We start from the raw sequence: 26932 nt of genomic DNA on the forward strand, positions 1-26932 counted from the left end.
AAAAAATATTTTAAAACAATTTGTAAAAAAGAAGAAAAAACTTAGGAGCTTTAAAAATATTTATTTATTTTCTATTTTCTTTTTTTAAAATTTATTTTTATAGTACTAGTAATAAATCCATTATATGTTGACATCAGAGCAATGACGTCACCACACATATATCTCTTGGATCAGGGAACCTCCACAGTATACACCTGAAAAAAATGATGGAGGAAAAGCAAATAAATCTTAGCATTATTGTGAAAGTAGTTTTGACCTTGCAGTCCCCAAAGGTTCCTGGGGACTCCTGATTGCCCATAGGACACACTTTGAGAAGTGCTCTTGTAGACTGTTTTTGAGAAGACTAAGACCAAATTTTTGTAATCCTCATATAGGGTAAGTATAGGGTCATGTGAGTTGTTTTCATCAGGAACTTTTCAAAGCCTGGAAGAGTGCAGTTTATCCAGGCCATTGAGGGGTCTATTAACAAATTCCTAGAACTAATTGATAGACTCACTTGGGGTTTTTGGTCTTATTTGAATAATCTTTCTCTCTTCCCTCCCCAGTGCATGCCTCAGTGCCTGGTATAATACTAGCTGTATAATAGATGTTTGATAAAATACTTATTTGAATGACTAATAATTCTATAAGTTAGAAGCACTAGATGTTAACAAGATGTATGTGATTGATTTCCCTCAGGACACAAGTTAACAGAGAATGAGAGAAACCAATTATTGGCAATAGCATCATCATTGTTCATGGCATTCCAATTAAGAGCACAACATTTTCAAGAACATGAAAATTCAAGGTATGTTAGATTATTTAAGACAGCATAAATGAACAAATACCGACAATCTAATCGTAGAAAATAGCTAATAAAAAATATAACTGATCATAGTTCTGAATCTTGTGAGTGTTTGCAGACATATAATAAAATCACACTGTTTAAAAATGGTATTGCTTCTATTTTGTTCAAATGATTTTTTTTAACTCAGAAAAAAGGATCTTGACCCTGCTAATTTGGACATTATTAGAGGTAAGAAGATACTCTGAAGCCCTGAGGAATATCTGTTTAAGTAATTTGTATTTTATTATTTCTGTTTTATAACTTCGTTTGTTAATCTTTGTTAACTTTGTTGACAAAGTTTTGAAAAGTGTTATAGTACTAAAAATTAGGATTGAGTCTGAGCAGCTAAAATATACATATATATAAGAAATTCATTTATAAGATACAAGAAAGAGTTAACAGGTTGAGTTAGTTATTTGTGATCCCTAAGTATACCTTTTAGCTTCCTAGAAATGTAAGTGAAAGAAAAAATATCCTTTGTATCAGGGCAAATAAAAACAAAGTCATCATGATATTAATGGCTCTAAATGACAGAATTACTTAACATGAATTTCTGTGTCCTTGCTAACATAATCCTACTTTAGCAAGTACAGTCTATGACTTGCTAGGGTGATGTTGTTGATAAAACTGTGTCACTTCAACTTCTTTTCCATGTTTTTTGCTTTTCCACAAGAAGAAGAACAAAGAGAAAAAGAGAAAAGATGGCAGGTGACTGAGCAGCTCTGAAGAACACAGATCAGAAACTCAGATTACCCTCTGAGAATTAGGTAGAGGAGAAGTAGATTGGGTTTCGGCTGTATCTTAATGGCTGACTGGTCTTACTCAGAAAATCTTGGAGTAAATAGTACTCTTCATTTGTTTTTATTCTCAACAGAGAGTATAGGAAGCTTAGTTGATGATTTTTTTCCCACTTTTTTTTATTGAAGTATAGTCGACACACAGTGTTACATTAGTTTCAGGTGTACAGCATAGTGATTGAACAGCTCTATACTACATGCTGTGCACACTGTAAACACAGTAACCGTTTGTCATCCTAGAACACTATTACAATACCATTAACTGTATTCCATATGCTGTAGCTTTCATATGGACTTAGCATTCCATAAATGGAAGCGTGTACCTTCTCCTCCCCTTCACCCGTTTTGCCCATGCCCCCCCCCCACCCCTGTGGCAACCATCAGTTCTCTGTATTCATGGGTCTGTTTCTGCATTGTTTTGTTTTTTAGATTCCATGTATAAGTGAAATCATATGGTATTTGTCTTTCTCTGTCTGACTTATTTCACTTAACATTATACCCTCTAGGTCCATCCATGTTGTTTCCCATAGCAAGATCTCATTCTTTTTTATGGCTGAGTAGTATTCTCTCTCTCTTTTTCTCTTTCTCTCTCTGTGAATGTGTGTGTGTGTGTGTGTGTGTGTGTGTGTGTGTGTGTGTGTGTGTGTGTAGGAAATGGCTATGGTAAATAATGCTGCACTAAACATAGTATTCATATATTTTTTGAATTCGTGTTTTCGTTTCCCTTGGGTAGATACTCATTAGTAGATTAATGTATAATCTTTTTTTAAGTCATGATTTGATAGATGTCTAGGGAGAGTTGAGAGGTTACAGAATATCAGTAAATTACTGAATGATGGAAGGAGGAGGAAAGTGGGCAATAAAGCCATGAATCTGGTTGTTTTTTTCCCCTAAAGTTGCACTGGCCAATGTAGTAGCCATTGGCCATGTGTGCTTACTTGAACTGAAATTAAATTAAAAGTTCAGTTTCTCAGGTTTCAGTGCCACTATCTGTGTAGTCACCAACCTCATTTCATGTGCTCTGTAGCCACTGCTGTACTGTGGTTAGTGGCTACTGAACTGAGTGATAGAAAGAACCTTCTATCATTGCAGTTTGTTTCCATCAAGCTCTGTTGCAACAGGGATGTTTTGGAGGGATGTGTGTATCTAGTTTTTGTTTTAAATCCAGAATCATACCTTGTATAATTTTTTTAATTATTCTTTTGATAAATATAGTGTTCATATCCTGATGCCCTTCAGATGTTATTTGGACCTTGATCATTTCTGAAGTCCTGAGGGTCACTAATAATGAAGTGGTTTGATATTTAAGATATGTATTCAAATTATTTTCAGAGCGTACTGACTTACCACTGGCAAAAATCTGAAAAAGCTTTAAAAAGGAAAAGAATAAAAATTACTTGTATCCCACAAACTTTTCAGGAAATACTTTTTCACATTTTGATGTATTCCTTTCTAAGTGTATATATGTGTGTATATTTATAGACATACATACATGTAGCGTGCATATACCTCACATAGAGTCATACTGGGAATATAGTTTGACTTCTATTTTTTTATTGTAATATTATGTTGTGAATATTATTTTTATTCCCTAGTCTTTAGAAGCATATTTTAAAATTTTTATTACAGAATTTAAAACATATGGAAACTTTTGCTCTTCAAAAGATACCATTGAGAAAACTATAAAATAATATATGTAGCAAATGGCAGAATGTATCCAGAGATATATAGATACATAGGTATATAGATAAGGAACTTGAGTTTATAATGTATAAATACTTCTTAAAACTCAAAAATAAGCCAGACACCCCAATTAAAAAAATAGAAATCTTTATTAAAGGAGTTATATGAATGACAATAAGTTCATGAAAAGGTGTTCAGCATCATTAATCACTAGAGAAAGACAAAATCACATTGCCACACTAATACACACCAACTAGAATAATGTACATTAAGTGGTAAGTGGATAAATAGTTGTGGTATATTCATACAATGAAATACTATTTAGCAGTAAAATAGAAAAAAAAGTACTGGTATATGTATCACCATGCAAAAAAAAAAAAAAAAAAAGTCCTGCTAAGAGAAACCAGATTAAAGAAGACTATATAGTCTGTAGTTTTATTTTAAATTTCTAGTAAAGGCAAAAATATAATGATGGGAAGATTAGTGGTTCCCTGGATGCAGGTGTTGATGTCACAGAATTACGTCTTCATACATTCTGTGCCCCAAACCATAAATTAATAATTCTTTTAAATGTATTAATTTCTTAAATTATGTAGAAAACAAAATATGGACTTTCAAAAAAAGTTATAATAATAACAGCTATTATTATTGTCCATAATAATATGGACTTTACTGAGACATTTATTTATTCATGTGGCTTCCTGGCACTGTCTGGAGTCCTTCCATTTCAACTTGCAAGACTGCCTTCTGCATTTATTGCAGGGCAGGTCTGGTGGTCACAAACCCACAAACTGCCTCAGCTTCTCTTTATCTGGGAATGTCTTAATTTCCAATTTTATTTCTTAATCCAGTTTTGCTGGATTTCAGATTCTTAGTTGACAGGTTGTTTTGTTTTTTGGTTTTTTTTCTTTTAGCACATTGAATATATCAGCTTACTGCCTCTGGCCTCTTCAATTTCTGTTGAAAATTGGACAGTCTTATTGAATATCCTTTGGAGGTGATGATTTGCCTGTCTCTTGCTACTTTCAAGATTTTCTCTTTGGCTTTTGAAAAGTTTGACTGTAATGTGTCTTCCTGGGGGTCTATGAGTTCATCTTACTTGGAGTCCATTGAGTTTTTTGAATATTTATATTCATGCCTGTCATCAAATTTGGGAAATTTTCAGCCATTATTCACATATTTTCTCCGTTCTCTCTCTCTCCTTTTGGGGCTCCCATGATGAATACATTCGTCTGTTTGATGGTGTCCCACAGGACCCAGTCTTTCTGTTCTTCAAATTCGAGAATTTCTCTTGCCTTATTCTCAAGTTGGCTGATTCTTCTGCCTGCTCAAATCTGCCTTTTAATCCTAGTGAGTTTTTCATTTCAGTTATTGTACTTTTTAGCTCTAGAATTTTTAAATTTCCTTATAGGTTTTTAATCTTTTTATTAATATTTTCATTTTGTTTTCACATTGTTTTCTTTGTTCACATCTTCCTTTAGTTTTTTGAGCATCTTTAAGAGAGAGTTGTTTTAAAGTCTTGGTTTACCATATCTGCCATTAGCTCTTTTTCATGGTCATGTTCTGCTAATTTTGTTCTTTGAGAAGACCATACTTCTCTGTTTCTGTATATGACTTGTGATTTTTTTGTTGTCGTTGAGCATAGGACATTTGAATCTGTTAATATGGTAACTCTGGAAATCAGATTCTCCTCTTTCCTCAGGGTTTACTGGTTGTTGTTGTTGTTGTTGTTGTTGTTGTCTGCATTTATTTGTTGTAGGCTGTCTCTATGCCAGCAATCAGCTGATCAGCTTGAGGTGTAAATGTAAGGTCTTCTCAGGTCTTTTCTGAGCATTTCCCTGGGTGTTACAGTCACTTTCCAGTTTCCCTTATAAATGCAGTTGTTTTTGAATGTCTTAGTCTTTATTGTCTGGCTCCTGACAGGGGGAAAAGCAGAAAATGAAGGAGGCAAATGGGGGTACTGACCCTTTAAATCCCCTGGAAGTCCCTTCAGCCAGAGGGAGGGGCTTGCAACACTGGGAGGAAGTGCAGTAACAATGGCTGTCTACCTTTTTGTCTGCACTTCTGTGATCACAAGCAGTAGTCAGTCATCATAACACAGATGCCTAGTATTTGGAGGACAGGATCCATTTTTTGCCCACCCTGGCTTCCACAAGCCGTGTGGATGCTGCTCCAGGAACACATGCCAAGCTGCCTGCCAGTTGCTGGGGATGGGCTGGGGGATGAGTAGCTGTTACTCTGGTAAGACCTGAAATTGACCAAAATTAATTGCAATTTACCATCCCACTTTAACCTGGAAGTTGGCAAGCCTTTGACTGGGCTGGAGTTCTAAACTAAAAATATCAGAGAGATTCTGCCAGTATAATCGTCATTTAGGAGGGTAGACACATTCCTGATGTTTCCTAGTCCGCCATCATCCCAGAATCCTTCTCCTCTATATATTACTATTGAACTTATTACTCTTTAAAAGTTGGAAAAATTATATTAATAAAATATGTGGCAAAAATTATGTAAATAACTGTGCACATGTTACGTATATAACAATGATTTATTTCGGGTGAGTTTATTTTCTATGGAACTTACTCATTTAGTAAGCCAGTTTATTGTGAAACAGTATTACCCATGACAACAGAGACCTGTAATATCTAGCAAAATATATTGATTTTTTTGGCAGAGTATAATCTTACTTAAACGAAGTAAATCTAAGTTATTTTTGCTTGTTTGCTGCAAAGGTCCCTGACATCAAAGTTGATGTTAGGTGATTGAGTCTTTACATTTTGGTTCACGAAGCATGATTTCATTATTGGCTTGGGAATGGTGTCTAAGAGTCAGCCTCCAGGTGTGGCTGCACATTTCTCCATCATGGGTGTGCTCATGTAATGTTTATGCTTCCAGATCCAGTAGCCCTCAGCCCTTCCTTTGTGTGGCTTGTTTTGGCTGCTGATATTATTTTCCCAATATCTCTATGGATTTTATTCTTTCATCATTTATGACCTGGAAAAAGACACTGATGATATGTACCCATAGTATTTGGATAGTAAGAAGATAGCAGTGCCTTTTAGAAGAAAAAAAAACCAGCAAAACATTAATGTCAGAACAATAGCAATTTTTCTCAGGATGACCGCAAATAAATTTGGCAAACACAATTAAATTTTTACAGAAGTACATGATAATTATTTTTAATTGTCATGTCACTTATTCTTTTGACAGAAATGAATGTTTGAAAGTTGTGTTAAACAATCACTTCATGTTATTTGAAGTGAGAGTGATTTTGTTGCAGTGTGGTTTGATTTAATAATTTGTTGCACTAACAGATAATGATTGGAGGAAAAAAGAGTAAAGGGAACAATTTAGTCCCTTATAGTAATCTTTCATTTAGTTTTGTTCAAGATATGCCTGTTTTCCTTGGATCTAAATGCTTGTTCACAGATCAGGAATCACCTTTCTGAGCGAGGCCCTTTCCTTTCTTTATTCTTGTTCAAGTCCACCTCTGCCATCCCAAGCTTCTCAGGCGCTAGTGAGAACGCCACTGCACTCTCTCTAAACTTCTGTACTTCTGTCCTTCCCACTGTTATTTCTACACCTGTTGCCTTTTTTGGTTAGGTCTGGTAGCTAAGTAAATAGTCAACTAGGCTTTCTTGAGCTTTATCACTTACATTTCCTAATTTCATGATTATTATCTTTCTGTTATGCTAATTTATCATGTAATGATTATTAGTTCTTGGGAGAGCTGTACCAACTTCCCTGGTGGTGGAAGGCTGGTGACCAGGTCTCTCTTCCCTAGCAAAGTGCTGTTTTGCATTCACTTAACCTTGTGTGTTGTAAGAATTTGGCAGGGGGTATGGCTCAGGATAAGTCTTTGACTCCTTTTGGCATGTCAGTCCTCATAGTGTAGCTACACTGAGGTATATTGAAACTATTTTAAGGTGTTTCAAAGTAAATGTTGATTTCACGGGTTTTATAAAAATATTTATTTTACTGCAGATTTATAGTAATTTCATCATATATAGTTTTGTGGCTTGTTTTTGCTTGTTTGCTTCCTTTTCTTTCTTTCTTTGTACTTTTCCATTTCCCAGAGAATGTGTTCAGATTCCTAAATGTGAACTTTTGGGAAAATCAGCAACATCTAACTCTTGAATTCATTTGGGATTCACTTATGTGTATGTTATAAAAGAGTTTCTTCATTGTGATTTGGTAGCCTTTTATTTATAAAATATTCCAACCTACTTCTCAAATAAAGTAGTATCTCTTTGTATGTCCAAAGATAGCAAGACAGAAATACATATGAGTGTCTCAGTTTGGGCCACTCTCACAAATTACCATAGACAGGGTGGCTTAAATAACAAACATTGCTCACAGCTCTGGAGCTGGAAGTCTGAGATCAGGGGGCCGCCCTAGCTGGGTTCCGGTGAGGGTTCTCTTTTATGTTGCTGAAGGCTTGTTTCTTATATCCTCATATGGTGGGAAGGGGGCAAGTTAGCTCTCTGGCCTCCTCCTATAAGGGCATAATCCCTTTCATGAGTGCTCTACCTTCACGACCGGATTACCTTCCAAAGCCACCGCCTCCAAATACCATCATATGAGGCATTAGATTTCAACATTGGAGTTTTTGGAGTGGGGACACAAACATTTAGTCACTAACAGTGAGTGTGTGCTTACTCATGCACTCCCTCTCTCTGCCCATCTCTCCCTTCCCTACTTCCGCTCTCCCTTCTCTTTTCCTGCTGCCCTCACATCCCTTCCCCTCCTCTTTCCTTCCTTCTCTTTCATTTGTGTGACTTCCGTGCATGTGTGCAGAGCCCCCCCCCCCCCCACCACACCACACACGTCTAAGTAGATATGCATATGTTACATAAATACATTCTGTGGTTTAGTGGAAAAAACTAGAATTTAAAATTAGAAGTCTGGTTTCCAGTCATAACTGTACCACTTATTGTAATGTGACCTTAGATATATTACTTTAGATATGTTACTTAATTAGATATATTACTTTAAACTTGTTTACCACTAAAATGGGAATAATGTTTTTCGTAAGTTTTTGTGAGAATAATTGATGTTGTGTAATTATATTTCAATACCCAAATTCTTTTACCTGATTTGTTATGAAGAAATAAGGGGTGTCTAGGTGGCTCAGTCGGTTAAGTTGTTGGACTCTTGGTTTTGGCTTAGGTCATGATTTTATGGGATCAAGCCCCACATTGGGCTCCTTGCTGACAGCATGGAGCCTGCTTAGGATTCTCTCTCTCTCTCTCTCTCTCTCTCTCTCTCTCTCTCAAAATAAATAAACTAAAAAAAAAAATAAAGAAATGAATTTTATATTGTACAAAACTACATAAATGTTTTATAGGTAAGCAAAAATCATTAAGAATAAGAAATGGCCTTTTTTTGTTTATTTATATCGGGTAGCTATGAATATGACAAGAAAGTAGAAATTGGGGTCTAATTATCTTTAGTGAAAAAAATGAGATGTCTTATCTTACAGTCCAGCAAATGAGACACCAGTAGGGTGTGTTTTCCATGTTAATTTAGTCAAATCAATCTTTTTTTTTTTTTTAAGGTTTTATTTTTAAGTAACCTCCACACCCAATGTGGGACTCAAAAACACAACCCTTAGATCAAGAGTGATACATTCCACTGACTGAGCCAGGCAGGTGTCCCTACTTTGCTTTTTTTTTTTTTTTTCTTAAAAAACCCTTATATCAAGTATTTACTTATATTCTATTTCCATTCTTTTATAGTTTTTCTTTATTACACTGGTGTTTCATATTTCAGGCTTATTTTGCAAAGTGATAGGAGGTTGAGATCTAATTTTGCTTGTTCATATAGTTAACCAGTAGAATCAGTTCCATTTTTTAAAAAATGTAATTCCAGTATAGTTAACATACATTGTTATATTAGTTTCAGTTGTATAATACAGTGATTCAGACTTCTATACATTACTCAGTGCTTCTCACGACAAGTGCACTCTTAATCCCCATCTCCTATTTCACCCATCTCTCACCCCCCCCCCCCCACCATTTGTCCTCTATAGTTAAGAGTCTGTCCTTTGGTTTGTCTCCTTTTTTCTTTGTTTTCTTAGAATTGGTCCCATTTATTAATTTATTCTTTCCTCATTGATTATTAAATGTCACATTCATCCTATGCCAAATTCTTTAATTTACTTGAAAAAAAATTTTTATTTATTTATTTTGTTTATTTATTTTATTTATTTTATTTTGAGAGAGACAGAGCACAAATGTTTATTTATTTTGAGAGAGAGAGAGAGACCGAGCACAAGCAGGGGAGGGGCACAGAGAGAGGGAGACACAGAATCTGAAGTAGACTCCAGGCTCTGAGCTGTCAGCACAGAGCTGGATGCAAGGCTTGAACTAATCAGCCATGAGACTGTGACCCAAGTCAAAGTTTGGATGCTCAACCAACTGAGCCACCGAGGCACCCCAAATTCTTTTATTTTTAAAGTTTATTTATTTTGAAGTTGAAGGAGAGACAAAGAGGGAGAGGGAATGCAGCCCAAGCAGGCTGCATACTGTCAGCACAGAGCCCAATGCAGGGCTTGATCTCAGCCACGAGAACCATGAGATCATGGCCTGAGCCAAAATCAGGAGCTGGACTCTTAACCAACTGAGCCACCCAAGTGCCCCATCCTATGCCAAATTCTTAAATACGTTAGGGTCTACTTCCAAGTTTTTCTCTTCATTTGCATTTGTCATTCTATCCTTAAATTAATAATTATTATTTTCTTCCCAAAATTTATTGTTCATTCTTCTAGCTGAGCTTTGAAAGCACTTTGATATTAGAATTGCCTTAAAGCTACATAAATTTGGGTAGAATAGACATCAGATGTTGAGGTTTTTCAGAAAATGTGACTGTATTTATCAAAGTCTCTTTGATTCTCTCATTAAAGCTTTATAATTTTTTTATTGTAAGAGTAGATTTATTGTTATTCTTAGATAGTTTATGTTTTTGTATTATTATTTGGTTGTTTATATATTGTATTATGGATGGGATCTTTTTCTCATTTTTAAAATGATTATTCATTTCATAAAGAGAAGCTAATGATATTTGTATTTATTTTTTTAATTGTAAAAAAACACATATCAGAATTTACCATCTTAACCATTTTTAAGCATATAGTACATTAGTGTTAGCTATATGTACAGTGTTGTGCAACCGATCTTTAGAAGGTGTTCATCTTGTAGAACTGAAATTCCACCCTCTCGAATAACATCCCGTTTCTTCACCTGCCCACCCACCTCCTGCCCCAAGCCCTTGGCACCCACCATTCTTTCTATCACCAGGAGTTTGACCACTTTAGTATTTGTATTTCTTTTGTAATAATTCTTCCTAGTTGTAAAAAATCCATTGTAATACCTTTTTAATTGATTTCAAGAGGGGCAATCATATAACCTTCTAAATCACTTGGGATCCTTTTGGATACAGGTAACAGAGCCATTGATTCAGACTGATAGTCGTTCTTGCTTCACAGTGAACAAGAAGCTCGGAGAAGAGAAAAGATAAAGTTCAGTATGGTTATCTGCTGATGCTACTTTTCTGTAGTTCTCTTAGCCTCACTTTCTTCTCCGTGTGGCTTTTTCGTAACTCTGTGATAGCAGGATGGCTGTAGGGAGTTTGGGAAGTCAAATCTAGATAAGATTCAAAGGATTATGTCTGAGCAAACTTTTCCCAGATGATCCTCAAGCAGCTACTTCTCAGTTCCTATTGACCAAAAGTGAGTCTCCTGCCCATTCATAAGCCAATAACTGCAAAGGGAATTGGATTATCATGATTGTCTTGGAATGATTTTCTGGTATGAGATAGATGTTGAGTAACCAAAGTGGCCTCTGCATTTTCTAATTACCCCATGCCTTCCTTTCTGCTAGAGCTTCTAGTACAGTTTCATGTTTAAGAGCAAAGCTTTTGTGCCAGAGACTTGGATTTCCCCTGGTTCTGCCAGTCCCTAGCTATTATCTTAGGATAAATTATTTAATCTCTTTTGGACTCTATTTCCTCATCTGCAATATGAAGATAATTAGTAGTTCTTAATGAGTTTTTGTCAATGTCAAATGAGATATAAAATACTTAACATACCCATTTAATTTTAGCTATCCTTGCCCAATTTTCTTTTTTAGAATTTCTAATGACAAAGATTCCATTTCAAGGGTAATGGTCATGATGCATGCTTGTTTTATTTTTAGCTAACAAATACCTTGAGCATTTCAATATTAACAGATAGTTTGGCAGTTGGTAGGAAATATTTTTTTCTTGTGTTAAGGGTGTGTTCTTCCATTCCACTTTGAATAAAAGAATAGTATACAGATATTGAGTATAATCACATGTCTTTTAATATCATCTGTTGATCATTATAAGAGTTGAGTTAGAAAATTTAGATATTTTAGGGGCACCTGTATGGCTCAGTCAGTTAAGAGTCCAACTCTTGATTTTAGCTCAGGTCATTATCTCACAGTTTGTGAAATTGAGCCCTGTGTTGGGCTCTGTGCTGACAGTGTGGATGGAGCCTGCTTGGTCTTCTCTCTGTTCCCTCTCTCTGCCCCTCCCACCCCTCAAAATAAATAAATAAAACATTTCGAAAAGAAAATTTAGATAAATTAGCAGGGAACAAATGATTTCGAAAAATCCTACCCCCATTGAGCTTACATTTAATTAGCAGATGGTTGATAGACAAAACAGGTCAGTAAACTGTGTGATATGAGAATGATAATGATGATAAATATTTTGGTGATAAACAGGGATGGATTATCGATTATCCTGGAGGTGGATTATAGGGTAGTTGGAGTTTTAATTTGGATCACAGGGAAGTGGATGGCAAGAAAGATTAGCAGGATGAGAAGATGAACTTTAGAGCAGACACCTAATGGTGGAAGGGAGCAAGTCACATGAATATCTCCAGGAAGAACCTTCCTGTCAGTGGAGACAGCAAATGCAAAGCCCCTGAGGTCAAAGTATGCCCCACCTGTTTGAAAAATAGCAAGGAGGCCAATGTAATGAGAAGAGTAAGCAAGCTCCCCTAGTAGGGCTAGAGTTGGTTTGGGTAGGCTGTTGTAAGGAGTTAGGTTTTCACTGATTGAAGTGGGGAGGCATTGCAGAGTCTCGGGCAAAGAACTTGTATCATGTGTAGTAATGAGCATTGTGGTTGCAATATTGTAAACAACCGTAAGGAGGAAAGAGTAGAAGCCAGGAAGCTGGTCAGGCATAGAGGTCCTAGGCCTGAGCCCTGGAACACTCCGCAGTAACAGGTTGGGAAGAGAGGCAGATCCAGCAGGAAATTAGTCTGGGGTGGAGTTGAGAGAGCCAAGTGCAGAAAGGGTTCAAGGAGGAAGACGTGTTCAACTGACATACATGATTTGAAGAGTGACTGTTGACTGTTGAAGTTAGCGATGTGGAGGTCATGGGGACCTTGATGAGGGCAGTGTTCGGGAATGTTGTGTGGGAAGTGGTGGTTGAAGGTGGATTGAGGGGTGTTTGAGAACAGGTGGGGAGAGAGAAATGGCAGCTTGTAAGTTCTAGAAACTCTTAGGAGGATTTGCCTTTTTTCTATGTATGTACATGAAGTGTGTTATTTTGATTTTACAGAAAATGGGCCATTCTACTTGAAGGGATGTCTTTTTTTTTTTTTTTTAAAGCATGTTGTGTTGTCAACATTTCTCTGTATTAATAGTTTTTGAAAAAATGGTTTTCAAAGACTGTACAATATTAGCAACTTGAAAAAATTAACATCTGTAGAAAACCTTGTTCTTATAAAATTGATAAATCCTGAGAATTTTTTTTTAATGTTTATCTTTGAGAGCGAGCGTGAGGAGGGACGTGGCTGAGAGAGAAGGAGACACAGAATCTGAAGCAGGCTCCACGCTATGAGCTTTCAGCCCAGAGTCGGACACAGGGCTCAAACCCATGAACCGCGAGATCATGACCTGAGCCTTGACTCAGGTTGCTTAACCGACTGAGCCACTCAGGCACCTCTGTCTAGCTTATTTTGTTTATGGCAGTTCCCCTATTCAGTAATTGGGGTTAGGAAAATTATGTCATCTGTGGTTCTTTTGGCTCCTTCAGCTGGCACTGAAATGTCCGTGCTCGGTGTGGTCCAGTTGGCATCAGCCCGGAATGAGGTGGCAGGACTCAGAATTTTGGTGCCAGCACCACTTCCAAGTATACAGGTGGCCCAAGTCTCTGTACAAATGCTTCAACTTTTGTCTCTGGTTTCCTCCTCTGAGAACAGCAGTGTTAGATTGGATGATTTCTGACTTTTTTTTTAAGCGCTTATCCTGAGTGATTTGCATGGGGCTGAACAAGACCGTTTGACTCTCTGGTTTCTACTTAAAGCTTCTAATGTCTCTCTTGAGATTTGAGCAGAGGTGAAAGACTCAGGAAAGGGAACTCCTTCACTGTGGCCAACGATAACACTGTTGAAAAGACTTTAGCCTGGAAGGTTTTAAAATACGTAGGGTTCACTTTTGGAGAGATTGCTTTGGGTATGTGGAGTCAGTGTATCACCGCCTCTGGGAGTTGATCCTCCGTGGAATGTGTCGGGTATATGTATCAGGTATGTAGATGGGCTACAGAGCCTGGTGTGGGTTTCAGTGTCAGCCAGAGTGGCATAATGGAAAGTTACATTCACGTGACTCACGCTCATATTGTAGTTTCTTTCCTCTTCTGGCTTCCTGATAAAACAGAGAATCAATTCTTTAGTGATTTTTACCTGGCAGATGCAATTATCTCGGGTTTTTTTCCTTGCTTCTTTCCTTTCCTGGTTGTGGATTTATAATTCTCTTACCTGTTACTAAGTTTTCAATTAGATGATAAAGTTTGAGGTTTTAAAATATCACAATCATTGAAAGATAAGTAGGGAAAGAAACATAGAAAAAAGCAGCCACATGAAAATAGTTCCCAAGGAAAAGCTAGTATTGTGGTACAGATGCAATTGGTTCTTTTACTGAAATGTCTCTGAGTTTAAAAGGACACATTATTAATGGATTTATACCATCTGTGACAATAAAATACAACTTTTTATCATACTTGTCTCATATATGTTCTGAGGTAAACTACTTCATTATGAGAATGAAGTGGGTGTTCTGATAACTGACTATATAATTAAAAAAATCATACTTTGGGTATATATTCACAAACATACATAGCCATGCTTTGCCTTTGGAAATGCCTGCTTTGATTTGAGCAAATAAGTCTCCTAAAAGCAACAAAGGGGAGAAAATGTTAATTCAGTCATTAACCTTTAAGCCTGCCTTACTTTTTACTATCTCTGTTACAGTATTTTTTGTTACTTAATATGACCACATCCTGGGTGATTTAGAAATCTACGTGAGTTCAAGCACACACTATTAATGGCTAAGATGGCCTATTTATACATTTTTTTTTGCTAAGTATTACACTTTAAAATATTTTTTTCTTTGATTCCACCATACCAGCTGAACAGAAGACAGAATGGCCTCATTATTGTAGGAGAGTTTCTCCATTCCCTGCAATGATTCCAGAAGCTCTTGCACACTTCATCAGTATTATTGTAATTCTTTGGCTGCAGGATATTTGGCAGCTGTTGCACCCCACTGGCAAATCCTATTCATACTTCTTTCCCATTCACTACTGCCATTGGAGAATTGATTTCTCTCTCCTCTACTCTAACCTTTCCCAATTCATTTTGGATTGTTCAATGTGAAACATTTTAATTTCATATCATACAGCTATTCAGCTCACAATCCCTTTTTTAACCTGTCACCAGGGTAACAGCATAGCATGCTTTCTTTAGGCAATCAAGTTTTTATTTCACATGCTTAATGTTGCATTAAATGTTTGCATTTTGTTTAACCCCCCTTAAATACTTTGAACTCTGAATATGTTTTATAGGATAATGAAATCCTTGATTTTTGAATTGAAACTAAGTCAACACCATCACTACATTCATAGTAAAATGTCAAACGATTAATTTACATAATTCAAAGATTATTATTAAAACTCCCAAGTTAGCCGATCTGTGTAAAGCAATTTTCTGTAGGTAATGGAGGAATATTTGTATATATTTATGTTTTTCCTGGTTCCAAAAAAAAGATTTAAAGGGGATTTAGAGAGATTTAAACAAGGAACATTTCAAAAGAGCAATGGAATTAGTACAAATGGAAAAATATATCTTTTGAAGATAATAATTCATTTTTCAGTATTACGTTCTTTTCTCTGTGTATGTACTTAAATATATATACTGTAATAATTTATGTATTTGGTGATGGATGAGGTAATCTACCAGAATGAAATTAAAAGTCTCTTGTAGGTGATTGATTTGGGCATTGTGTTCATTAATAGCTATTTATCCATTTACTTCAGTACAGACGTTACCTCACAGATGTTGCGAGTTTGGTTTTAGCCTACCACAGTAAAGTAAATACTGCAGTAAAGCCAGTCAGATGAATTTTTTGGTTTCCCAATGTGAATAAAAGTTATGTTTACACTATACTTTAATCTGTTAAGTATGCATTGTGTCTAAAAAAGCAATGTGCACACTTTAATTTTAATACTTTATTGCCAAATAAATGCTCACCATCATCTGAACTTTCAATGAGCTGTAACCACCAGAAATCACTGTAACAAATCTGAAAACTTTGAAATATTATGACAGTTACCAAAATGCAGCAGACACAAAGTGAGCAAATGGAAGAGTGGTGTTGATAGACTTGCTTGAGGCAGGGTTGCTACAAACCTTCAGTTTCTTTTTTTTTTTTTTTAAAGCAATATCTGCAAAGCCCAATAAAGCATAGTGCAGTAAAATGAGTTGTCCCTGTGCTACTTTGTCTTTAAATAATCCAATAATAATGATAGATTAGTAAAGATGAAAATTAGTATGTTTAGATCTTGATTCTTTGAATTGAATAGACTTGAGCTGTCTTTATAGAGCTACTTTCCATTTTTATTCTAAATAATAGTTTCAATGAAATTTGTTCTGTGAATAAATTTTATGAACTTTGGAATAGTCCAAGAAATATAAAGAAATGTGTATGGAAAGCAAGAACGTAGATTAGTTAATAACCCATGTTGTTTGAAAGCACTGTTAATTAAAAAAATATATATTGGCATAGTACCTCTTTAAGTATCCTAATACTCCCCTATACAATCACTAATGTTTTTGCATTAATCTATAGGATAAACTTTGAATTAACCTATTTATTCTTTTATACTATCTTTTTATTTTACTTAAAAAAAAACTTATGATTTAGTACTCTTTAGAATTTGTGGCCTCACACAGTGTGTCAGACTAATTTCTAATTTCATACCTTCAATGCCCCTGTGTCATAAGTGGCCCTGAATCTAGGTAATGTTGGTCTAGATGACCAGTATCTTGACCATCTACCTCACAAAGGTCACTTTGTTTTGGTAGAATAAATTCCTGAATATATATGTTAATGGTAATAACTTTTTACCTTCAGAATTAGAGTTATTAGATTATTCCAAAAATAACAAATAGCGTGCCTTGTGGTAAGTTTCTTGGGCTTAGAGTAATAACAAAACAATTCCTTCCATTTAAGAAGCTTAAAATAGAATGGAACAGGTAGACATTAAACAGATGATTATCAGCCCTGAAAACTGCTAGAGAAAGAGTGCAGCGTGAGTGAAGTGTGAAGGAAGGGAATCTCATTTGCAGGTTAGCTGCACTATGTGAATATCCAGTTTTCAATAAAAAGTTACAAGACATGAAGAAATATGGAAGTATGTCCCTTTTACAGGTTAAAAAAATCAATAGAAACTGTTCAGAAGGGTGGCTGAAATGTTGTGTTTTATTATGCCATAACCTTAAATAACCTGTTAAAAATATGTTCAAAGGACTAAAGGAAATCAGATACAAAGAAGTAACAGTATGGCAATCATGTCTCACTAAATAGAAAATATTGATAAAAATTCCAGAGATGAAAATACAATGCCTACAATGAAAAAGTATACTAGAGAGAACTCTGCAATAGGTTTGACCTAGCAAAAGAAACCATCAGCAATTTTGAAAATACATTGAAATTATCTAGTGTGAGGAATAAAAAGAAAAATGAACAGAGCTTCAGAGACCCATGGGACACCATCACATGTACCAGCACACATGCTGAATCCCAGAAGGAGAGGAGAAAAAAGATAAAGGAATGGAAAGAATAAACCATAGCTGGGATGCCTGGCTGGCTCAGTCAGTAGAGCATGTGACTCTTGGGGTCATGAGTTCAAGCTCCACTTTGGGTATAGAGCTTACTGGAAAAAAAGAAAACGAAAAAGAAGTCATTGCAAAAAACATCACAAATTTCATGAAAAACATTAATCTGTACATTCAAGAAGTAGATAAATTAGAAGAAGCTCAAAAAGTTCTGTATCTACACACATTATTGTCAAACTGTCAAAAGCAAACAGAATCTTAAAAGCGGCAAGAGAAAAATGACTCCTCCTGTGCAGTTAACATCTCATCAGAAACAATGGAGCCTTGATGATATAAATGAAGTGCTGAAGGAAAATAAAAACACAAAGAATGTCATCAAAGAATTCTATATCCAGCAAAACTATCCTTTAAAAAATGAAGGAGACATGAAGACATTCCCAGGTAAACAAAAACCAAGAGAATCCATTGCTAGTAGACCTATCCAACCAAAACTCAAATACACATGAATAAAGAGCAATGGTTAAAGATTAGTACATCTTTTTTCTTATTTAAAAGACAAATGCCCTTAAAGATAGGGGTGCCTGGGTGGCTCAGTCAGTTAAGCGTACAACTTTTGGTTTTGGTCCAGGTCCAGGTCATGATCTCAGGGTCATAAATCTAGTTCTGTGGTCAGGCTCCATGCTGGGTGTGAAGCCTGCTTAAGATTCTTTGCCTCTACTCTCCCCTGCTCAAGCATGTCTCTAAAAAGTGGGGTAGGGGGATGCCTGGGTGGCTCAGTTGGTTAAGCATCTGCCTTTTGACTTTGGCTCAGGTCATGATCACATGGTTCATGGGATCGAGCCCCATGTAGGCTTGGAACTCTCTCTCTCCCTCTTTCTCTGCCCCTCTGCCACTGGTATGCCCTCTCTTCAAATATTTTTTTAAAAAATTTAAAAAGTCAACTTAATGCAGTAGTTATAATTGTAAGTTGGTAGGTGCACAATATATACAGATGTAATTTCTATGACAATAAGATATGTAAGGGTGGAGGAATTAAGATATATTGGAGCAGATTTTCTGTATGCTATTGCAATTGAGTTAGCATTAATCCAAGCTATAGTGTTTAAATGTAAAGTGCTAATTTGTAATCCCCAAGGTAACCGCTAAGAAAACTGCTTTTAAAAATAGTAAATGAGGGGCGCCTGGGTGGCTCAGTCGGTTAAGTGTCCAACTTTGGCTCAGGTTATGATCTCACAGTTCATGAGTTCGAGCCCCGCATTGGGCTCTATGCTGACAGCTCAGAACCTGGAGCCTGCTTCAGATTCTGTGTCTCCCTCTCTCTCTGCCCCTCCCCTGCTCATGCTCTGTCTCTCTGTCTCAAAAATAAGTAAAAACATTAAAAAAATTTAAAAATAGTAAATGAAACATTAAGGGAATTAAAATGGTACAACAGTTGAAACAAAAGAAGGCGGGGCACCTGGATGGCTTAGTCAGTTAAGCATCCAACTTTGGCTCAGGTCATGATCTCACCATTTGTAGGTCCGAGCCCTGCATCAGGCTCTGTGCTGACAGCTCAGAGCCTGGAGCTTGCTTTGGGTTCTGTGTCTCCCTCTCCCACTTCCCCTCCCTGGCTTGGCTTATCCTCTCTCTGTCTCCAAAAAATAAACGTTAAAAAAATTTTTTTTTTTAAAAAGGCAGTAATGGAGGAATAGAAGAACAAAAAAAGACATAACCTATAACAAGCAAAAATTAAAATGAGAGATGTAAATCCTACTTGATGCATATATTAAATGTAAATAGATTAAACATGCCAATTAAGGGTAGATATTGGCAGAATGGGTAAAAAGCAAGATCAAACTGTATGCTTTCTACAATAGACCTGCTTTATTGTTATTTTTAAATTTTTCCGTTGTTTATTTTGTTAAATCCTGATAAGTATACTCTTTAATTCCCATCTCCCTTCATTCCCCTGCCTTCTGGTAACCATCATTTCTCTGTAGTTAAAAGTCTGTTTCTTGGTTTGTCCCTTTTTTTCCCCCTTTGCTCATTTGTTTTGTTTCTTAAATTACCCATGAGTGAAATCATATGCTAATTTGTCTTTCTCTGACTGACTTATTTCACTTAGCATTATACTCTTTAGCACTCTCCATGTGGTTGCAAATGACAAGATAAAACAGAAGATCGGGGGGTACCTGCTGGTGCATTCAGTTAAACATCAACTCTTGATTTCAGTTCAGGTCATGATCTCATTGTTCATGGGTTTGAGCCCCATGTCAATCTCTGTGCTGACAGCTCAGGGCCTGCTTGGGAATATCTCTCCCTCTCTCTCTGCCCCTCCCCCATGCTCACTTGTTCTCTTTCTCTCTCAAAAAACAGAAACAAAAACAAAACAAAGATTGAACTGGATGCTTTTTACAATAGGGTATTTCTATTATTATTGTTTTTTAATGTAATTTATTGTCAAGTTAGCTAATACATAGTCTATACAGTGTACTCTTGGCTTCAGGAGTAGATTCCCATGATTCATCATTTACATATAACACCCAGTGTTCATCCCAACAAGTGTCCTTCTCAATGCCCATCACCTATTTTGCCCGACCCCCCCCCACCCCCATCAACCCAGTTTGTTCTCTGTATTTAAGAGTCTCTTATGGTTTGCCTTCCTCTTTGTTTGTAACTATTTTTTTTTCCCTTCCCTTCCCCCATGGTCTTCTGTTAAGTTTCTCAAATTCCACATGAGTGAAAACATGAAATTTGTCTGTCTCTGACTTATTTCACTTAGCGTAATATCCTCCAGTTCCATTCACGTTGTTGCAAATGGCAAGATTTCATTCTTTTTTAATTGCCGAGTAGTATTCTTGTGTGTGTGTGTGTGTGTGTGTACACACCATGTCTTTTATCCATTCATCAGTCAATGGGCATTTGGGCTGTTTCCATATTTTGGCTATTATTGGGCTGGTATAAACATTGGGGTACATGTGCACCTATGAATCAGCACTCCTGTATCCTTTGGATAAATTCCTAGTAGTGCTATTGCTGGGTTATAGGGTAATTCTATTTTTTTCAAGTTTCTTTATTTTCAGAGAGCACAAACAGGGTAGGGCCAGAGACACGGGGAGAGAGAGAATTCCAAGCAGCCTCTGCACTGTCAGCACAGAGCCTGATGTGGGGCTTGAACTTATGAACCATGAGATCATGACCTGAGCCGAAATCAAGAGTTGGACACTAACTGACCTAGCCACCTAGGCATCCTGGGTAATTCTATTTTTAATTTTTTGAGGAATTTCCACACTGTTTTCAGAGTAGCTGCACCAGTTTGCATTCCCACTAACAGTGCAAGAGGGTTCCCCTTAATAGAAATACTTTAGACTCAGAGACACAATAGGTTGAAAATAAAAGGAGAGAGTTATTAGACAAATATTATATTTACAATGCTAATACTGTTATTACTAATACTAATATCAGACAAAATTTTAAGACAAAAATTGTTACTGGAGACAAAAGGGGATATTTTATAGGACTACATAACACAATTGTTAGAAACTATAATACCCCACTTTTAGTAATGGATAGAACAATTAGACAAGATAAACAAGGAAGTAGAAGACTTGAAAAATACTATAAACCAAATAGATGTAATACAGATCTGTAGAACAATCCACCCAACAACACCAGAGTATGCAATTTCTCAAGTGCATGTGTGACATTTTCCAGAAAAGACCATATCATATGCTAAGCCATAGAACAAGACTCAGTAAATTCAATAGGATTAGAATTATACAAAGTATCTTCTCCAACCACAACTGAATGAAATTAGAAATATACAATAAAGGAAATGAGAAATTCACAAATATGTGGAAATTAAGCAACCCTAGAAAACCAGTGGGTTAAAGGAGAAATCACAAGAGAAATTAGAAAATATTTTGAAATGGATGTAAACAAAAACATGGTTCAAAAACTTATGGGATGCATTAAAGCAGTGGTTATTAGAGGGAAATTTAGAGCCAGAAACACAGATGTTACAAAAAGAAGAAAGATACCAATCACGTCATCTTCCACTTTAGGAAAATAGAAAAAGAAGAGCAAACTAAACCCAAAGTTAGCAGAGGGAAGAACATACTAAAGATTAAAATGAAAATAAATGAAATAGAGAATAGAAAAACAATAAAGGAAATTAATAAAAGCAGTATTTGGGAAGATCAACAGAAATGCAAATCTTACAGTAGACTGCCAAGAGAAAAAGACTTCCAACAGTTAAAAATGGTAATGAAAGAGGAGGTATGCATACAGACCTTAGAGAATTAAAAAGGATTATAAGGGAATAACTTGACCAGATGTTTACCAACAAATTAGGTAACATAAAATGGAGACATTCCTGGAAAGATGCAAGCTACTGACATGGACTCAAGAAGAAACAGAAAGTCTGTATAGACCTGAAAGAGACTGAATTGGTCATCACAAAACTTCCCAAAAGGAAGAGCCCAGGACTAGAAGTCTTCACTGATGAATTCAATCAAGTGTTCAGAAGGGAATTAACACCAATTCCTTACAGACTTTTCCACAAATAGAGAAGAGAAACATTTGCAACTCATTCTATGAGAGCAATATTACCATCATGCTAAAATCAGATAAAGATGTTATGAGTAAAGGAAACCGGAGATGAAAATCCCTCATAAATGTTAATGCAATAATCCTCCACAAAATACTACCAAATGGAACCCAGAAATATATAACATAATTATACTCTGTAACCAAGTGAGATTTGTTTTAGGAATACATAGTTGGCTTAATATCCAAAAATTGGTCAATGTGATTAACCCTATTAATAAAGGACAGAAATCACAGTATTATCTCAATAAATGCAGGAAAAAAAAAAACATTTGATAAAATCCAGCAGCCTTTTGTGGTAAAAACCACAATAGAATAGAAGGGAATTTCCTCAGCCTGATGAGGAAAAACCTACAGCTGAAAAACCTACAGCTAACATTGTATTTAATAGTGTATGACTGAATGTTTTTCTCCTAAGATCAGGAATAAGACAAGGATATTTGTTAATTTTGTTGAGCATTGTACTGGAGTTCCTAGTACGCCACTTTGCCAAGAAAAATAAAAAGTGTCAAGTTGGGGAAGAATTAAAACTATATTTCCAAATGATATGATCTTATATGTAGGAAGTCTTAAGGAATTTACAAAATAAAATTGTGTTTTGTTTTTTTTTTTTTCATTTAAGACAGGGAATACTTTATTCAAACCCATCAGGAATGGACAGCTTGGGTCTGTAACAAAGCATTGTGTTTTATTTTTTATTTTTTTTATTTTTTAAAAAAATTTTAACATTTATTTATTATTGAGAGACAGAGAGACCTAGAGTGTGAGCAGGGGAGGGGTAGAGAGAGGGGGAGACACAGAATCTGAAGCGGGCTTCAGGCTCTGAGCTGTCAGCACAGAGCCCGACGCACGGCTTGAACTCAGGATCTATGAGATCATGACCTGAGCTGAAGTCAGTTGCCCAACCAACTGAGCCACCCAGGTGGCCCCAAAGCATTGTGTTTTAAAGCATAGGTCCATAATTGTATATGAGACCATACACTGGTACATACATACTAACTGATCAGAGCACAGCTTTTAAGTGTGCAAAATAGAATAAGCTTTCCTGTAAGAGCAGCACCTTTGTGAGATTTTTAGCATTAGTATTCTTCACCCTCTCCTTCAACAGAATCCATTCCAACCTCCTCATAATCCTTCTCAAAGGCAGCCATGTCCTCACAGGCCTCAGAAAACTGTCCTCCATACTCTCACTCACATATCCGTGAACAAAGGCATGCTTGTCATACATTAGGTCAAATTTATGGTTCAGGTGAGCTAAGGCCTCACCAGTGGCTGTGGTGTTACTCAGCATGCACACGGCTCACTGTTCTTTGGTGGGTCTTCACCATGTACTGCAGTGGGAGGATGGTAATTAATGCCAGCTTTAAGGCCACTGGGGCACAAGTCAACAAAATAGATGGTATGCTTGGTCTTGATGGTGGCAGTAGCAGTATTGACATCTTTGGGAACCACATCACCATGGTACGATAGGCAGCAAGCCTTGTATTTACCATGGCGAGGGTCACATTTCATCCTTTGGTTGGCTGGCTCAAAGCATACGTTGGTGATCTCTGCTACAGAAAGCTGTTCACGGTAGGCTTTCTCAGCAGAGATGATGGGTGTATGTGGCCAGAGGGAATTGGATACAGGGATAGGGCACCAGATTGGTTTGGAATTCTGCCAGATCAACATTCAGGGCTCCATCAAATCTGAGGGAAGCAGTGATGGAGGGCACAATTTCACCTATCACCCTATTTAGGTTAGTGTAGGTTGTGCACTCAATATCAAGGTTTCTGTGACCTTCATAGATGCCCTCGTTGTCTACCATGAAGGCACAATTAGAGTGCTCCAGAGTGGTGTGGGTAGTGAGGATGGAGTTGTAGGGCTCAACTACAATTGTGGAAACCTGAAGTGCTGGGTAAATGAAGAACTCCAACTTAGACTTTTTGCCTTAACTGACAGACTTTCCAATGAACCTGGAACCAGTTTCTTCTCCAAAGCTATGGACAACCAAGAAACCCTGAAGACCTGGGCACTGGTCAGCCAGTTTCTGAATTCGGTCCAAGACAATGTCAGTGATCTGTTTGCCAATGGCCTGGTGGCTTCAGGCGTAGCATCTTCCTTGCCTTTGATGAGCTGCTCAGGGTGGAACAGCTGGTGGTAGGTGCCAGTGTGAACTTCATCAATGACTCTGGGTTCCAGGTCTGCAAACACTGCCCTGGGCACATGCTTGCCAGCACCCATCTCACCATCTCATTCAAGAACTTGTTGAAGGAGTCATCTCTTGCCCCAGTGGTTTTGTCAGTTGGCATCTAGCCATCGGGCTGAATGCTGTGTTCCAGGCAGTAGGAGTCCCAGCAGGCATTGCTGATCTGGACACCAGCTTGGCCAACATGGATGGAGATGCATTCACACATGGTTGCTGCTTTGTGGCTGCTGAACAGATGGCGGTGAGGAAGAGGAGAGGTTACTTTTACAGCATGACTGTTAAGTGGTTGATGTAAGAGAATTTCAGGAATTCGTAAAATCGATTAGAACTAATGACTTTTGCAAGGTTGCAAGGTATAAGAATGATATACAAATACCAAATTTATTTTGATACAGTACCAGCATACAAACTGAAAAAGCAATTAACAAAACAATTTTATTTATGAAAGCACCAAAAAGAATGCAATACTTAAGCTTAAATTTTTCTACATAGAAGTGCAAGACTTGTGTGGCAAAACAATTGTTGATAAATTAAAGACAACTTAATTGGATAAACTTCCCCTATTCATGGATCAGAAAACCTAATACTGAGATAGCAGTACTCACCAACACGGCATACAGATTTTGTGCCATCCGTCTCTCAATCCCAGCTGTATTTTTTTGCAAAAAAAAAAAAAAATTACAAAATTTGTATGAAAGTGCAAGGGACACAGCATAGCCAAAACAGTCTTGAAAAAGAACAAACTGGGGACTTACACTTCCTAATTACAAAACTTGTTACAAAGCTACAGTAATCAAGACAGGGTTGTACTGGCATAAGGATAGATATGTTGATCAATGGAATAGAATTGAGGGTCCAAAAATAAATCGTTACACTATGATCAGTTGATTTCAAAAGTATATGAAGACAATTTAGAGTATTTAAGTATACTTTTTTCAATAAATGCTGCTGGAGCAACTCTAGTGGCTGTCTTCATGCAAAAGATGGAAGCTAGTTCCCCCCATTACACCATACACAAAAATGAACTTAAAAAAAAATCACAGTCTTAAAAGTAAGAGCTTTGGTTCACTTTTGGTTAGGGGATGATTTCTTAGGTAAGATGCCAAAGGCACAAGAAACAAAAGAAAAAAACTTAAGTGCTTTAAAAGGCAACATCAAGAAAATGAAAACACAACCTATGGAATATGAGAAAACACTTGCAAAACATAGGTATGATGCTAGGAAACTTTTTTTAAATGTTTATTTTTGAGAGAGAGAGAGAGAGAGAAAATGTGAGTAGGGAAGGGGCAGAGGGAAAGTGAGAGAGAGATAAAATCCCAAGAGACTCTACACTGAAAGTGCAGAGCCCGATGTGGTCTTGAACTCATGAACCCTGAGATCATTACCTGAGCCGAAATCAAGAGTCGGACACTTAACCAACTGAGCCACCCAGGTGCCCTGCTAGGAGACTTTTCTCAGAATATGTAAATAATGCTTATATAACTCAATAATAGAAAGATAGCCCAATTTAAAAATGGGCAAAGGACATGAATATAAATTTTTCCAAAGAAGATATACAAATTACCAACAAGCCCATGAAAAGAGGCCCAGCACCACTAGTCATTAGAGAAATGCAAATCAAAACCAAAATGGGATACCATTTTATATCCACTAGAGTGGCTGTAATAAAAACGACAGACAATATCAAAGTGTTGGTGAGGATGTGGAGAAGTTGAAAGTCTCATACATTCTTGGTAGGAATTTGAGTAAAATGGTGCAAACCTGGAAATAATTTGGCTGTTTCTCACAATGTATGACATTACCACATGACCTAGCCATTCTACTTCCAGGGTTATACCCAAGGGAAATGAAATCATATGTTCACAGAAGTGTTGTATGTAAATGTTCATACATTTTCCATAGTAAATGAGCAGTAGAAACAACCCTAATGTTTACAAAATGATGAATGGATAAATAATATTAAATGGGATGTATTTATAGAATGGAATATTATTCAGTGATAAAAAAATAAATGAAGTATTGGCACTTCATGGATGAAATTTGAAAACACTATGCTAAATGAAACAAGGCAGTCATAATAGGCCACGATTTCTTTGTTTCCATTTTTATGAAATGTCTAGAATGAGCAAAGCTATTGAAATAGAAGGGACTTTAGTAGTGGTGTAGGGGGAGGTGAGTATGGAGTGACTGCTAATGGGTCCAAATTTTCCTTTTTGGGGTTATAAAAATGTTTGAAAATTGCCTGTGGTGATGGGTACACAACCCTGAATATACTAAGTATCATTGAATTGTGCAGTTCAGGTGGGTTAAATTTATGGTGTCTGAACTTCATGTCAATAAAACTGCTTACGATTTTTGAAACTTACGTATTTTATATTTAATAATTTATTTTCCTGTTGGCATAATAGAAGTTTAAAATTTAGGAATTAGCTGAGATGATGTATCTTCTCACATGATGGAATCTTCTTTAAGATTATTCTCATGATTATAAAATGTTTATGTGACTGCTCTCAATTTAGTTCCATGAATAAACGTGTACAGATGTCAAGTGTTCCTGGGCTACTACTTGGCAGGTGGAAGTGGTATATATATGTGATCCAGTGTTCTCCTATTTTTATTTCCTCCTCTGCCTTTGAATGCAAGTGAAAGAAGGTTAAATCAACATAGAGAATTTCTACTTTCTGTAATAGTTATGTAGCTTATTT

The 26932-nt window shown here is 36.6% G+C and overlaps 1 protein-coding gene and 1 pseudogene across 5 annotated transcripts in view; one reads left to right on the forward strand and one right to left on the reverse strand.

Moving 5' to 3' along the window:
* PCCA (propionyl-CoA carboxylase subunit alpha) overlaps positions 1-26932 on the forward strand; it is a 474500-nt gene that overhangs the window by 294621 nt on the left and 152947 nt on the right. For all 5 annotated transcript variants that reach the window (XM_042929832.1, XM_042929843.1, XM_042929812.1 and 2 more), the window contains one exon: positions 679-787. In XM_042929832.1, coding sequence (XP_042785766.1) covers positions 679-787 — 109 coding nt within the window. The remainder of the gene's footprint in view (positions 1-678; positions 788-26932) is intronic.
* On the reverse strand, positions 23119-24656 carry LOC122214509 (annotated as a pseudogene).

Source organism: Panthera leo, chromosome A1 (genome assembly GCF_018350215.1).
Source record: "Panthera leo isolate Ple1 chromosome A1, P.leo_Ple1_pat1.1, whole genome shotgun sequence".
NCBI lineage: Eukaryota > Metazoa > Chordata > Mammalia > Carnivora > Felidae > Panthera > Panthera leo.